The sequence below is a fragment of the Sinocyclocheilus rhinocerous genome, unplaced genomic scaffold, assembly GCF_001515625.1.
Source record: "Sinocyclocheilus rhinocerous isolate Xijiao unplaced genomic scaffold, SAMN03320098_v1.1 scaffold387, whole genome shotgun sequence".
In the NCBI taxonomy this organism is placed as follows: domain Eukaryota; kingdom Metazoa; phylum Chordata; class Actinopteri; order Cypriniformes; family Cyprinidae; genus Sinocyclocheilus; species Sinocyclocheilus rhinocerous.
Genome location: NW_015651557.1, coordinates 767,385 through 783,084, shown reverse-complemented (window position 1 = coordinate 783,084; position 15,700 = coordinate 767,385). Strand labels below are relative to the sequence as shown.

The 15,700-nt window shown below is 33.7% G+C and overlaps 2 protein-coding genes across 2 annotated transcripts in view; one reads left to right on the top strand and one right to left on the bottom strand.

Annotated features, from left to right (window-relative positions):
* LOC107713172 (rho GTPase-activating protein 26-like) overlaps positions 1–1,171 on the bottom strand; it is a 99,473-nt gene extending 98,302 nt beyond the window's left edge. Inside the window, exon 1 of the mRNA XM_016518605.1 lies at positions 654–1,171. Coding sequence (XP_016374091.1) covers positions 654–807 — 154 coding nt within the window. The 5' untranslated portion in view covers positions 808–1,171. The remainder of the gene's footprint in view (positions 1–653) is intronic.
* Positions 1,172–5,684: 4,513 nt separating this feature from the next.
* LOC107713127 (putative fibroblast growth factor 1) lies at positions 5,685–9,547 on the top strand. Its single transcript, XM_016518561.1, has 4 exons — positions 5,685–5,754; positions 8,706–8,792; positions 9,022–9,125; positions 9,318–9,547. Exons 1-4 carry the CDS (start codon positions 5,685–5,687, stop codon positions 9,519–9,521), a joined length of 465 nt encoding a protein of 154 aa, XP_016374047.1. The 3' UTR covers positions 9,522–9,547.
* Positions 9,548–15,700: the final 6,153 nt, after the last annotated feature.

Here is a 15,700-nt window from a genome sequence, read left to right as displayed (position 1 = left end):
TAAAAAATGCTTCTACAAACAAAGTTTCATCTGCAGATATGGTCTTGTTTAGGGATCTGTGCCTTTGTGCATACGGACATCTGACTGCTAAGTAGGGATTGTGTTTTTCAGCAATAGTGTGCTCCCTTAATTTACTGAGAAAAGAAGGTCAGGGAAAAATCTGTAGATGGAAAAATCTCTTTGTGAAATCTGGGGCAATATATCGCACAACAAAAAGTTGTTATCGTGACAGGCCTAAATGTGAGGAAGTATTCCTGTGGTTATCTGCCAGAACACCTGTGTAAACCTGAAGAGAGTAACGACTTCCTACATCCACTAAAATAACCTTGTTGTTTTATAGTACTTGCAAAATAGCTCTGGAACGAGATATTTGAGTACATTTAGTGTGCTATTTCGTAATACAGTGATATTCAGACGTTTTCAAGTGTGACTTAAGAATCCAAATACTTTTGGGGCTACTAGATGGAAACTATTCCAGTTTATAACAGGCTTAAAAGTGACAAATTATTCACTTAAAAGTAGTTTTACAAATCTTAAGCTCTCTACTCTGGCTTGACGTTAAGTAACACCCACTGACTCTTTAAGGACTATATCATGTGTTTATTAATCTGTAACAGTTTGTTTATTACACAAGACAACGAAACATATCTTACTTTTCAGGGCTTGAATTAAAGCTTTCCCATCCTTAATCAGCTCCTTGATGAACTTATTGGTCTTCTCTAATTCCAGTTCATGAGACTTCAGCCTCTCTCGGAACTGAGGGCTGTCCACATAGCAGTCGCTGAACTCTAACGCAGGCAGTCCCATACTTCCTCCAGCTCCACAGCCCAGGACAACAGCGGAACGCAATGCAGATGCAAGTTAAATGCAACTTTAACTAATCATAAAAAGCATTGAAGTTAGAAACTACATAGCGGTAGTCGGAAACGGATGCTTTCTAACAACCAAAACAAAAACACAAATCACAAGTGCATCTTGTCTACAACGCCGCTGCGCAAAAGAATGAAATATTTTGCCGGGATCTGTCAATCAAGGGAATCCAAAGAAGACCCGTGCGCTTCTCATGACGACGTCATAATGTTCCGCTGCAGGGTGATGATAAAACAAAACGCGGTAATTGCGGACTCCTGCTTGGGCGTTTTTAAACGCGTCTGTACGGTACCAACCTACCATGAAGCGGATAATCCTGTGATTGTCATGTCGTTCAGCCAATAGCGTTGCGGGATTCCGAAGCGGCCTGTGAACGCGATACGCACGCGACAGGATACGAATGTGATTGGTTAGTTGATCAAGAGCGATGATGTCACAACGATGCGGGGATTTCATGTTAGTTCTGATCATACATTAATCAGCCTATCTTTGTGATATGCTAGATCCTCAAGGGAATGTTCATTCTTACTGTGATGTCATGTTTAAATACAATTTCCCTGTTGTCCATAAGGAATTTCTTCAAATGGTAAAACCAAATGGTCTTGTTCACTTAATGAAATGTCATTTAGCCTATCATTTGAAGTGATTGTAAAAAGTGAGCAGAATTTTTTTTGGGTTGAAGACAACAGTATTTACGACCCAAAATGTAGTAATAAAATGATAAGAAATGTTACTCTGAGGGGAATTTGTTGTGTGTCCCCTCCCCAACAAAGTAAAAGAATTACATTTAAAATGTTTGCATAATGTATACCCCATAATGGGCTTACATCAAATTTGGTAATGCTCATTTGAATTGTAATTTCTATCATTTCAGTATTGAGTCTATTGATCATCTTTTTTTTTTTTTTTTTTCAAATGCCCCTTTGTTAAAGAATTTGTCAAAATTCCTTGCTTCAAAATTCAATTTAGACATTGATTTAACTATGTGTGATATATTCTGTTATTTTTCTCATTGTAAACATAACATACTGTAGAATATATAGGAAATGTATTTATTTTATTGGCAAAATATTATATTCAAACCCAAATTCTTATAGCCTAACATTCCCAGCATTACCCAAATTACATCATTTTCTTTGTGACTTTAACTACCTAATTATAACACAAAAAAATATTAACGCCCAAAAAAGTGTCACGTTTGTGAAAATCTGCTGAATGTTACATAATTTGATTTACTACTTCTACACTTCTTGTTTTAAATTTTTTATTTCCTTTATTGGCTTCCTATATTATTTCTTTATTCATACTGTCATCCAATGTTGTATTTAATTGTTGAAGTTTATTCTTGTTTATACTTGCTATAGTTCATAGTTCAGTTCATACATTTCTCCCACTATCTATCTATATATCTATCTATATATCTATCTATCTATCTGACTATTTCTATCTATCTATCTATCTATCTATCTATCTATCTATCTATCTATCTATCTATCTATCTATCTATCTATCTATCTATCTATCTATCTATCTATCTATCTATCTATCTATCTATCTATCTATCTATCTATCTATCTATCTATCTATCTATCTATCTATCTATCTATCTATCTATCTATCTATCTATCTATCTATCTATCTATCTATCTATCTATCTATCTATCTATCTATCTATCTATCTATCTATCTATCTATCTATCTATCTATCTATCTATCTATCTATCTATCTATCTATCTATCTATCTATCTATCTATCTATCTATCTATCTATCTATCTATCTATCTATCTATCTATCTATCTATCTATCTATCTATCTATCTATCTATCTATCTATCTATCTATCTATCTATCTATCTATCTATCTATCTATCTATCTATCTATCTATCTATCTATCTATCTATCTATCTATCTATCTATCTATCTATCTATCTATCTATCTATCTATCTATCTATCTATCTATCTATCTATCTATCTATCTATCTATCTATCTATCTATCTATCTATCTATCTATCTATCTATCTATCTATCTATCTATCTATCTATCTATCTATCTATCTATCTATCTATCTATCTATCTATCTATCTATCTATCTATCTATCTATCTATCTATCTATCTATCTATCTATCTATCTATCTATCTATCTATCTATCTATCTATCTATCTATCTATCTATCTATCTATCTATCTATCTATCTATCTATCTATCTATCTATCTATCTATCTATCTATCTATCTATCTATCTATCTATCTATCTATCTATCTATCTATCTATCTATCTATCTATCTATCTATCTATCTATCTATCTATCTATCTATCTATCTATCTATCTATCTATCTATCTATCTATCTATCTATCTATCTATCTATCTATCTATCTATCTATCTATCTATCTATCTATCTATCTATCTATCTATCTATCTATCTATCTATCTATCTATCTATCTATCTATCTATCTATCTATCTATCTATCTATCTATCTATCTATCTATCTATCTATCTATCTATCTATCTATCTATCTATCTATCTATCTATCTATCTATCTATCTATCTATCTATCTATCTATCTATCTATCTATCTATCTATCTATCTATCTATCTATCTATCTATCTATCTATCTATCTATCTATCTATCTATCTATCTATCTATCTATCTATCTATCTATCTATCTATCTATCTATCTATCTATCTATCTATCTATCTATCTATCTATCTATCTATCTATCTATCTATCTATCTATCTATCTATCTATCTATCTATCTATCTATCTATCTATCTATCTATCTATCTATCTATCTATCTATCTATCTATCTATCTATCTATCTATCTATCTATCTATCTATCTATCTATCTATCTATCTATCTATCTATCTATCTATCTATCTATCTATCTATCTATCTATCTATCTATCTATCTATCTATCTATCTATCTATCTATCTATCTATCTATCTATCTATCTATCTATCTATCTATCTATCTATCTATCTATCTATCTATCTATCTATCTATCTATCTATCTATCTATCTATCTATCTATCTATCTATCTATCTATCTATCTATCTATCTATCTATCTATCTATCTATCTATCTATCTATCTATCTATCTATCTATCTATCTATCTATCTATCTATCTATCTATCTATCTATCTATCTATCTATCTATCTATCTATCTATCTATCTATCTATCTATCTATCTATCTATCTATCTATCTATCTATCTATCTATCTATCTATCTATCTATCTATCTATCTATCTATCTATCTATCTATCTATCTATCTATCTATCTATCTATCTATCTATCTATCTATCTATCTATCTATCTATCTATCTATCTATCTATCTATCTATCTATCTATCTATCTATCTATCTATCTATCTATCTATCTATCTATCTATCTATCTATCTATCTATCTATCTATCTATCTATCTATCTATCTATCTATCTATCTATCTATCTATCTATCTATCTATCTATCTATCTATCTATCTATCTATCTATCTATCTATCTATCTATCTATCTATCTATCTATCTATCTATCTATCTATCTATCTATCTATCTATCTATCTATCTATCTATCTATCTATCTATCTATCTATCTATCTATCTATCTATCTATCTATCTATCTATCTATCTATCTATCTATCTATCTATCTATCTATCTATCTATCTATCTATCTATCTATCTATCTATCTATCTATCTATCTATCTATCTATCTATCTATCTATCTATCTATCTATCTATCTATCTATCTATCTATCTATCTATCTATCTATCTATCTATCTATCTATCTATCTATCTATCTATCTATCTATCTATCTATCTATCTATCTATCTATCTATCTATCTATCTATCTATCTATCTATCTATCTATCTATCTATCTATCTATCTATCTATCTATCTATCTATCTATCTATCTATCTATCTATCTATCTATCTATCTATCTATCTATCTATCTATCTATCTATCTATCTATCTATCTATCTATCTATCTATCTATCTATCTATCTATCTATCATCTATCTATCTAGAGTGCCACCAAAATGTAACCAAAACCAACAAAAATGCACCATAAATTTAAACAATAACGGCAATAAATGTCTATAGGCTATTTTCAGAGTATAAAACTAACCATAGTCATGGGTTTATGACTGCAGAAACAATTTAGTTAACCATAAAGGTTAGCATAAAAAAAGGTTAATTCCTGTCCATGGCATAGACCACTTATCTTTGTAGTTACACTAGGACGGTTGAAAAATATTGGAACAGAAACATATATAATATATTATATTGGTCATATATAAACTTGAGTTTTTTTCTTTTTTTGCAAAAAAATCCCGAATTCCTTACTCCCACTTTGCTCCAGGGTTTGTTCCACTTTTGCTGCAAATATATTTCAGAGTCTTGTTCAAACCTGTCAGTATCTCTTGAAGTCATTTTAAGCAACGCTGATACACGCTGAAACAGATATTTATAACGTCAGCTGAAACAAGAACAAATGCCATATTGCCATCGCTGTTGAGGAAGTTCACTTTGGTGTTGCTATAGTTGCAGAGAAACTGAAAGATGCAATTGCATTAATAATTAAATGCAGAACTTACACAAAACAGGGGCAGTGCATCAAAGAAATGTTGCACTGAGAAAGTTCAACATGGATTTTTCGAGACATACATGACATTTGTTGTGCTGTGGGTCCTTAATTGCTATCCCCTAAAATGCCTAACCCAGTGAAGAGCGATGCAGAAGTAGGCTACAAGATGTATGAGTATAATGGTTAAGAAAGAAACATGTTGAATCTTGTGTTGCACCGTTTCTACTCCCAAATGCCTATGGCTGATGAATTCTCAAGCTTCCACAGTATTGTATCTCATGAACACCTGCCCCTAGGCGTGAGAACCTCAGTGTCATAAGAACTGCCTCATATCATTTTCATGAATTGGTCCAGCACAGCCGTCTGCATCTCTGACATGGAGTATACTGCCACCATGTGTCCCAGAAGGGACATGAATTGAATGAATTAATGCATGCAGAAGTATAAAACTATAAAATTTAAATTGATGGTGCATTTTTATCAGTTTTGATAAGTTTGGTCATTTTTAAGCTATGAATGATTGCTGCAATTAGTTATCACAACTTAAATGTCAACATTAGAATAAGTAATACTATGTTGCTTCAACTCAAGAAAGTAAGCGTACGTGCAGTAACTTTTTTTTGCAGTGCAGATGTGCAGTCATGAAAATGTATTGTAAATATCATTCAGTACCTTTGGATACCTTTTAAAACACAACTATAAAATCAGACATTTTTCTTTAAACTAAGTTGGCAGGTCCCCACGAGGGGGAAAAAATATAAGTTTCCTGTGAGGGGTAGGTTTAGGGGTAGGGTTGGTGTAGGGCAATAGAATATACGGTACAGTATAAAAACCATTACGCCTATGGGATGTCCCCACTTTTCACAAAAACAAACCTGTGTGTGTGTGTGTGTGTGTGTGTGTGTGGGCCTAAATGGAGTTAAATTAACTGTCCACAAATGTGGACACCATGCATAAAAGAAAAAAGAAAACAGTTGCTTTCAATTGTAATGATATTTCACAACATTACTGTTTCTACTGTATTATATTGTGAAAATTGTACTGTATTTTGCCACAGTCCTTCCTGTCTCCCTGTAGCATTGTCTTAGGCATCCTATAGGACATAGCAGTTAATTGCTCTGGCCACATCTGCAGTCATCATGCCTCCTGCAGCAGAAACCCTGGACATCTTTCTTCTGGAGTTTTTTAGTCAGTAGAAAAGTCTCTTTACTGTCCTATGCATTATTGGAACCGTGATTGTTTGCTGCCTGTAAACTGTTAGTGCCTGTTCCACAGGTGCATGTGCAATAATTGTTTATGGCTCATGGAATAAGCATGAAAAATATTATTTAAACCCTTTCCAATAGACATCTGTAAAGCTTATTTGTACTATACAAAGTTATCTTAAAATACAGAACACAAACGGATATATAAATTGCCATTTGTCTGTATGTTTAGTAACGACACATTTATACTATTACCGAAACTGCTCAGACCTAAATATAGCACGTCCTGAAATGAACTCAACACAGTTCACTGTCTGGGCAGGATGAGGTCACATGTCTTCTAACAGATCTGACCACATCTAGCGGAGTTACAGGAACCGAGCAAATGCCTCAGTGAAAAGACACGGTGAAGAGTTCAGGTCCGCTGATGACCAGATGATGTTACACAAGCAGCTTTTCCGAGCCCACGTCACACACGGTTGTATGAAGGCATTGGATAGACAACAAAAGCTGAAGTTTTTGCTTTGGAAAGTATCCAGTAACACCAGTCATCCATCAAAAGAGCAAAAAGAAACCTGCTCTATGGACCACAATGGAATATTCAGGAGTATCAAAAAACCCCAAAGCTACTGTACCATGAGCCAACATTCTCTTTGCAGCTCTGAAACAAAGTCACAGGTAAGTCCCAAGCGCTGCTGGCCTGCCCAGTTCATTAGCACTCTGTTGAGGGCCATCATTCTCACTGGCTGCTTTGCTCGGTGTTCTCGACAACCTGTCTGTCACTAAAGCTCTATTTTCAATAAATACAATGTATTCGTGCAGTGGCTGCTTGGAAAATTCCTGTACTGTTTGTTCTCTCTTGCTTCCGAACACGTCTCTGATAGCTTTCCAAAGCACTTCAGACGTGCTGTCTGCCTGAGGCCTTTTGAAGTGAATGAAAACAAAACTAGTAACGACTACCCTTTTGGCCTCAAGTAGGGTTCTTGAACAGCTTTAGGCCCATAAATACAAATGTTGATTTATAAAGAATTTCCATTATGTGAATCTTGTGCGAATGTACTGTCAATCCTGCTTACAAGCTGGATCTTACAATAATGTCAATAATTATCTAGTTATTAATAATAATCAATAATTAACATGATCAATAATGAACAATGCATTTTAGGTTTTGTGGTTGTTTTTGAGAAGTGATAACAGATTATATATATATATCACTTTAATTGCATGGAAAAGGACCTATACATTGCCATTAGAGTAAAATTATTGAACCTAAACATAGCAGCTTGATAAAAATGCTAATTTTAGATGAAAATTTCAGATGGCACTTCATATCTTCATATGAACTCTTCATATATTATATATATATATCACTTTAATTGCATGGAAAAGGACCTATACATTGCCATTAGAGTAAAATTATTGAACCTAAACATAGCAGCTTGATAAAAATGCTAATTTTAGATGAAAATTTCAGATGGCACTTAGAGGCTTTTGCATCTGAACTCTTCATATATATATATATATATATATATATACAGAAATGGGTAGTGACTGATTACATGTAATCTGGATCACGTAATCAGATTCCAAAAATCAAATACTTGTAACTAGAGTATATTACATTTTTAAAAAGCTCATGATCAGATTACAGTTACTTTGTATGGATTACATGATTACATATTATTCACACAATGGCAGTAGATCATTTTTAATTTATTAAGAAAGCACCTCTCAAGCAATTAGACAATGTATGAAACAGAAGGATTCCCACATGTTTTTGTCAGCCAAAGCACTCTGACTGTGATATTTACGTGAAATATCTCTGAGGAAGTTAATATTAAATTAATTTAACGACACATTTGCAAGTTTACAGTTCAATGTTGCTTAATGCTCATATTGACATGCAGGTAAACAAATTAAATATTTCTATTTTTGGTGTTCAAGGGTTTAAATAATTTCTTTTACATTTTTATGATTGACTAGCTTTTTATCAACTCACAACTCCCCTGCAGTTCTTTACTGCAGGAATGGAGGATACCATCTCCGGATCCAACCTAACGGGACTGTGGACGCAAGTCGACAAGAGAACGACGTTTACAGTAAGTATGCAGTTTACAGATTTGCATTTTTTTTTTCCAAGCGTACTTGATATACATGAGACATAAAGTATGTTCTAACATAGAGCAAAATGTCAAAATGTTAACTAAAATATCTATGAAATAATGATAAAAGCTTACTACTACTACTACTAATATACAGTGTAAAAATGTAGGCTGATTAATTTGTAAAAGAACCTGTTACCTTGCTGTAAATCTTATTGTATGACAGCTCTTTTAAAGGTAAAAGCAGTGAAAGCAGGATTAGTAGCCATTAGGGGTCATGAGACTGGACTATACCTGGCAATGGACAAATATGGAAAACTTTATGGCACTGTAAGTTTTTTTAAAAATTAGTTTTATATAAAATGTAATGTAATTTTGATCACAAAAATGCATTAACCTATATGTACATTTAATGTATTGAATTTAATATTTCATATCCATATGTACATATTTACACCTCTATCGATTTGAGTTTTGATGGTTGTAAAGAAACACACCCCTGGTGTGTGTTTTGTGTGTCAGGTCATGTTGAACGATGAGTGTTACTTCATTGAGAAGATAGAGGAGAACCACTACAACACATACCGCTCACAGAGGTATCAGGAGAACGGAGACTGGTACGTGGGGATCAAAAAGAATGGATGGGCAAAAAACGGCTCCAAAACACACAAGGGCCAAAATGCAATCTACTTCCTGCCAATTCCAGTGGATAACAGCATACAGTAACTTGTGTGTTGATCAGAGGCCCTTAAAACAACCCAAGCTCTCCACAAAACTGTAAATGCAAAGACAATGCTTAATTAGCCATGTGGATGTGTGTGTGTGTGTGTGTGTATATATATATATATACAGAGAGAGAGAGAATTATATATATATATATATATATGAATGTAAAGCAAGATTTTTTTAAAACATTGCTATTGTATTGTTTTGAACAAATACAATTATTTTGATATAGCCTGTGTATTAAAAAAAAAAAAAAAAAGTCTGATCCTTTTCCTATGTAAATATACTGCATATAAAGGCTACTGTATAACTACACATATACTGTATATTTAGACTGTACGTAAGGACTGAAATATATGTCAAATAGCCTAGCTTCACTGTGAAAATACTGTGAAAAGTAGTTTTAGTAGTGCAAAAATAAATAATTTTAACCATTTAACATCAAATAAAAGCCAATAAAACTGATGGTGTTGTTGAAAACGCATTAGAATCAAATGAGTTTATCGTTTATAATTATTGTGAACTCCAAAATATATCCTCAATAGCTGTGAAGTCACATGTCAAATTTTTAAAAATACATAATCAAAACATATTCTTTCAATATGCATTTTTTTTTCAACTCAGACCTGTTGATGGCTCCTTTTGAAGAGTTTTTTTTGGCATGTATACTAAAGTTATTATAATAACAGCACAGTTTTGGGAATTTTGCTCAATATTTCTGCTTTGTGCATCCCACCTTACTGTGCTTTTGGATTGTTTCCACCAGTAATTAGAACATGTGTTTAGCAGGAGTACACTGTAAAAAATGACCGTGAATTTAACGGTAAAAGACTTATTAACATTATATCAGTTAATGAAAATACGGTATTTAACTGTAAATTTAAGTTAAAACCTAAAACGTTGCTACCGTATTTTTTACAGTAAAATTCCGGCAACCACGGCTGCCGTTTTTTTACCGTAAATTTTACGGCATTTTTTTTTACAGTGTAGGAGAACACAAAACAAACCAAGGGAAACAAAAGGCCTGGGTTAATGTTGAACACAATATTGAGTTAAACAATTAAACAAGATTTACCTAATGAGCTCTTTGAGACTGATAAACCTCCAGTATTGTTTCTTACATGATTATCAGCCATGCTCGGTACCATATTATCAAACAGTGTTATTTTAGCATAATTTATATACTATCATTGTATTGATGAATATTTTGAAAATTATTTTAATAAATTTGTATTAATTTTGCTATGTGTGTCATTTTTATTCGTTTTTTCCCCTAATATTTCTGTTTAGCTTTAGTTTTATTTTAGTCATTTTAGTACTTAAACATTTTTTCAGTTAGTTGGCACTCATTTTAGTTTATTTTTTTTAAGTGTTTCATCTAAATTTAATATTTTAATTCAGCTTAATGTCAGTCAACAAAAACATAGTTTTAGTTAATAATTACATCATTGCAAACAATACGTGCAAAAGTGCAATATATATATATATATATAATACATATATTTTTTGATAGAATTTGTTGTTTTGTAATTATGAAATTGCTGGCCAAATATCCTTAATTGTATTTATTTTTATTTATTTATTTAAAAAGGTGGCAGAAAAGGCTGGTTGTTGATCATTACTCTACAAACACACAAATCTGTCACCCAGCACATGACAGAAAAATTTCACTTTATTCCAGGTTATTATTATTATTATTATTATTATTATTATTATTATTATTTTAAGGTTAGTTTTACATCACTGATTGAAAAAAAAAAGTTTAATACAACAGAAACAAGTCACTACTACTTTTGTTTTAATTTTGCAGCACACTGAGGGAGAGCTGTGTTATTACTTTTTTAAAGATTTCAGAGTTATGTTTTTGGCTTGGCATCTGATAAACCAGGGGGAAAAAAGCAACCATCCAGAACACCGTAGCAACCTTAAAGCAACGCCCTGACAACCATCCACAAGAATCAAGGCAGTCAGTTCTGGGCAAAACCCACTATTTTGTTTCACTGTTTTGTTTCTGAGAAAATCAATTTACAATCCAATGTAAAATTCATCAGGACAATTTTTGGACACAGATCGTACTTTCCCCAGCAGATGGCGGTAATGTATCTAACTAACCACTTTTCAGTTGACAGAAAATGGCAGTCCTCCACACATTTCTGAGTAACCTCAGAATACATTACTGAAACTTTCTTGTAAGAGTTTGAGTGTAAATTATTTCCAGGTTGCAGACTTATATTTAGTATAGACAAAAGAATGCAGATAATGGGCTGTCTCGCTTACGTAAAGGCACTGAACTTTATGGAGCGACAGCTGAAACAAATGGCTAATTGCAGCAGTAATGCTAGGAAATGAGACCCCCTTCTGTAAACAGTTAAAAGTTAAAGAATGAAATAAGAAAGTCCAAGAACTGTTTTAATAGTGCAAATCTGCGCGCTTTAAAAGACAAACACACACACATTATCAAACAAACAGATGTACGATTGCATATCCACCCACACAAGCACAGGGGAGAGCTCACACACACACACACACACACACACACACACAGCCCTGCACCCTGGCCTCCAGCCTTTGGGGCCACGGTTGAAGCAGGAAGGGAGCCATTCACTGTAAACTGAACAAGCAACAGCTTCCTCTGGGACTCCCCCAGGGCAACTGCAGCCAAAATACCAGCATTATAAAGCACTTTGACAGACCCCTGTCAAAGCGGAAGACAAATCCTCCAAAAATTGTACAAACACTCCTTCATTACCTCGAGTAACACACTCACACACACGCACTCCAGAGTAGTCTTCAAACTCTCATCTAGAAGCGGAGCATGTTGTTGACATTTGCATGAACGCTCACTTTTCTAACTCGCTGTTGTTCTGTCTCTGTCCATCCAGGACGGAAAGAGAAGGATGCATGCCGGTCAGCTGATTCCACTGTAATTAAAGACTGCTTTCCATCTGCTGAAGCACTTTGCAACGTCCCGAGCGGCTGCAAAAGCTATGAGGCTGAAAGGGGGAGGATACGAAGAGGCTTACGGTGTGTCTCGCATGCTTGCGGTAGGGCCTCGGAGAACGGCTTATTAGGATCCAGGCCTTCTAATGTTCAAAACTACAGATCTGGGCTGTGTGGACACTTTCTCCAGGAATCCTTGTGCTCTTTAAGCGTTCATTTGTAACGCTATTGCAGGGCTGTCGTCTGTCGGACGATCGGGGAACGTTGTCCCAGGGCCACTAAGGTCGTCTATAGAGTGCTGAACTGATAATGAACTTTTGTAGGCCAACTTGGAAGTTGGCATCACCCTGATTGCCTCAAAAAAAAAAAAGAAAAGAAAAAAAGATTTTTACAGTGGCTAATATATGCCAAATATATGCTGTAAACAGTGAAGCTCAATGAAAGAATTTTTTTTTGTAATAGAAAATATATTTAGTTTCAACCCTCATCTACCAAAATATTTTTCAAAATGTATTTCAGGGGCAAGAAAATACATTTCCAATTTTACAGTAGCATCCATTTGTGCTAAATGCAAATGTGGATGGAATAGCCTAGAGATCAAAACTACATTAATAATGATTTAATAATGCTAATTTTATAAGCTTATTTTAATGCTACATCGTCCTGGGAGGTTGCCAGGTTATTGCATCAATGTCTTGACTCTTTTTTTTTGTCCTATCTATTAGTGTATTTATAAAATCCACAAAATCATGTTGTGTAACGAACATGCAGAAACATGAAGGAGTCAAAAAGATAAAACATGAAAATGGTGTCACTGAGGACTCCTGTTGACCCTCATGTGTGTGTCAAGGTCAATGCATCTCTCAAAATATCAGATAATTGGACCTTTTTATGACATAACAAGGTTAATTAATGTGGTAAAATGTAGTGCACTTATACACTGCTGTGCAAAAGATATTTTATTTTTTAAAGATGTATTTTATGCTCATCAAGGCTGCATTTATTTGATCAAAAATACAGAAAAAACATTAATATTGTGAAATATTATTGCAATTTAAAATAATGGTTTTCTATTTTAATATACTTTAAAATATCATTTATTTCAGTGATGCAAAGCTGAATTCTCAGCATCATTACTCCAGTCTTCAGTGTCACATAATCCTTCAAAAATCATTCTAATATGCTGATTTATCATCATCAATGTTGGAAACAGTTGTGCTGCTTATAAACTAAAAACTAAATCACCTCAATGGCAAAAAATAATAATCAATACAGTACAGTACAATACAGGACCTGCCAGATTTGAGGAATGTTGGTCCAAACTATAAAGTAAGATGCAATAGATTTATATTTGCGGCGAATAGTGATTTAACAAGCTTGTGACATATTATGCAATCTTACATCCTAAGATTTCAAAAATGACACAAAGAATGTGTATTTCAGTAAAAGAAGACAAGAACACACAGAAATGTGACCCTGGAGCGCAAAACCAGTCTTAAGTCGCTGGGGTATATTTGTAGCAATAGCCAAAAACACATTGTATGGGTCAAAATTATCGATTTTTCTTTTAAGCCAAAAATCATTAGGATATTAAGTAAAGATCATGTTCCATGAAGATATTTTGTAAATTTCCTGCTGTAAATATATCAAAACTTAATTTTTGATTAGTAATATGCATTGCTAAGAACTTCATTTGGACAACTTTAAAGGTGATTTTCTCAGTATTTAGATTTTTTTGCACCCTCAGATTCCAGATTTTCAAATAGTTGTATCTCAGCCAAATATTGTCCTATCCTAACAAACCATACATCAATGGAAAGCGTATTTATTTAGCTTTCAGATGATGTATAAATCTCAATTTCGAAAAATTGACCCTTATGACTGGTTTTGTGGTCCAGGGTCACAAATGAATTGACTTGGCCAAGTCTTTTGGGAACAGGCGTCCTTCATCTGTGCTTAGTAACCCACGCATTTAGTGTGTTGTTCACCTTGTCCTCTTCCTGTGAGAGGCTGTGAGATATCAGTGAGATTTCCACAACAGCCAGCTCACACACCACATTCTCGTTTGTCACACCTCCCATTCTTAGGCACATAACTGACTGATTCATCGGCGGAACGAGCTAAAAATAGACTCTCATCCTCCGAAATATCTAAAGATGAGCGCGGCGTTACGATAACAAATACATGGCAGCTGTACTCTCCCTTTGTGCGTCACACTAACACAAGCGAGGCTCTCGGCAGGATGCGTTCTCGATATTCCCATGATGTGATACAGCACAAGCTATTACATCTCCATTCAGAAGTACAGGAAGTCCACCTCCTGTCTTGCATACTTCCTGATTATAAACCCTCTTGGCAGGAGAGTGTGAATGGAATATTACAATCTTTTATCCCTGTCCCACTTCTTTGATGAGCTGTAATACATCCTCAGGAAACAGAATATTGACATTAGCTTCAATAATTAAGTGGCCGTCAGCGAGACTGATCTCATCTAAACTGCCCTCTTATGTGATGTGTGCTGTTTTATTTTTGGCATGAAACTGGGTCATATAGCGCATGTTATGATAATCACTTTTTTTTCTGCACAGAAGCCCAGGCATTGGGGTTTGAGAAAATTGTCTTAAACTATGTCAAGGAATAACATAACAGGGTTCTCCTAAAAAGAAAAGTTAACTGTCTTTCTTCTGTGGAAAACAAAAGAAGATATTTAGCAGAATGTTTGCATGCTCTTTTCCACACAATTAAAGTAAATGGTGACAGTCAAACTCCAAGAATGTCCAAATGCACTGTGCATTTGTACATGCAATTTGCGCGATTTGTTCTAAAGTCTACTGAAGACATGCGATGTGAGGAAACTTGAACCCAGCAGGCAGAGAATGTCAATATAATGTCAGGTTGATGTTAGAGGCGTAGCTTGACGTTTGAGCTTGGGGGGGCCAAACCGAACCGGTCAAGGAGTATTGAAATAGTACACTTACAAGTATACTACTAGTACACTGATATTTGTATACTTACTACATAAATTATACTTAAAAATATACTTGAACTTTACTTAAATATACTTACTAAAATAAACTTGAAGTATACTATTTTGGTAAGGGTGGCATCGTGAAGCACCTTTATTTTTAAGAGTGTAGAAATTGAATTGACATTGAATTTTGGTCACCCGACGTCACAACCGAAATTTAACCAAATATGACATAAATATGACATAAACTAAGCTAAAGGGTTCACTCAAA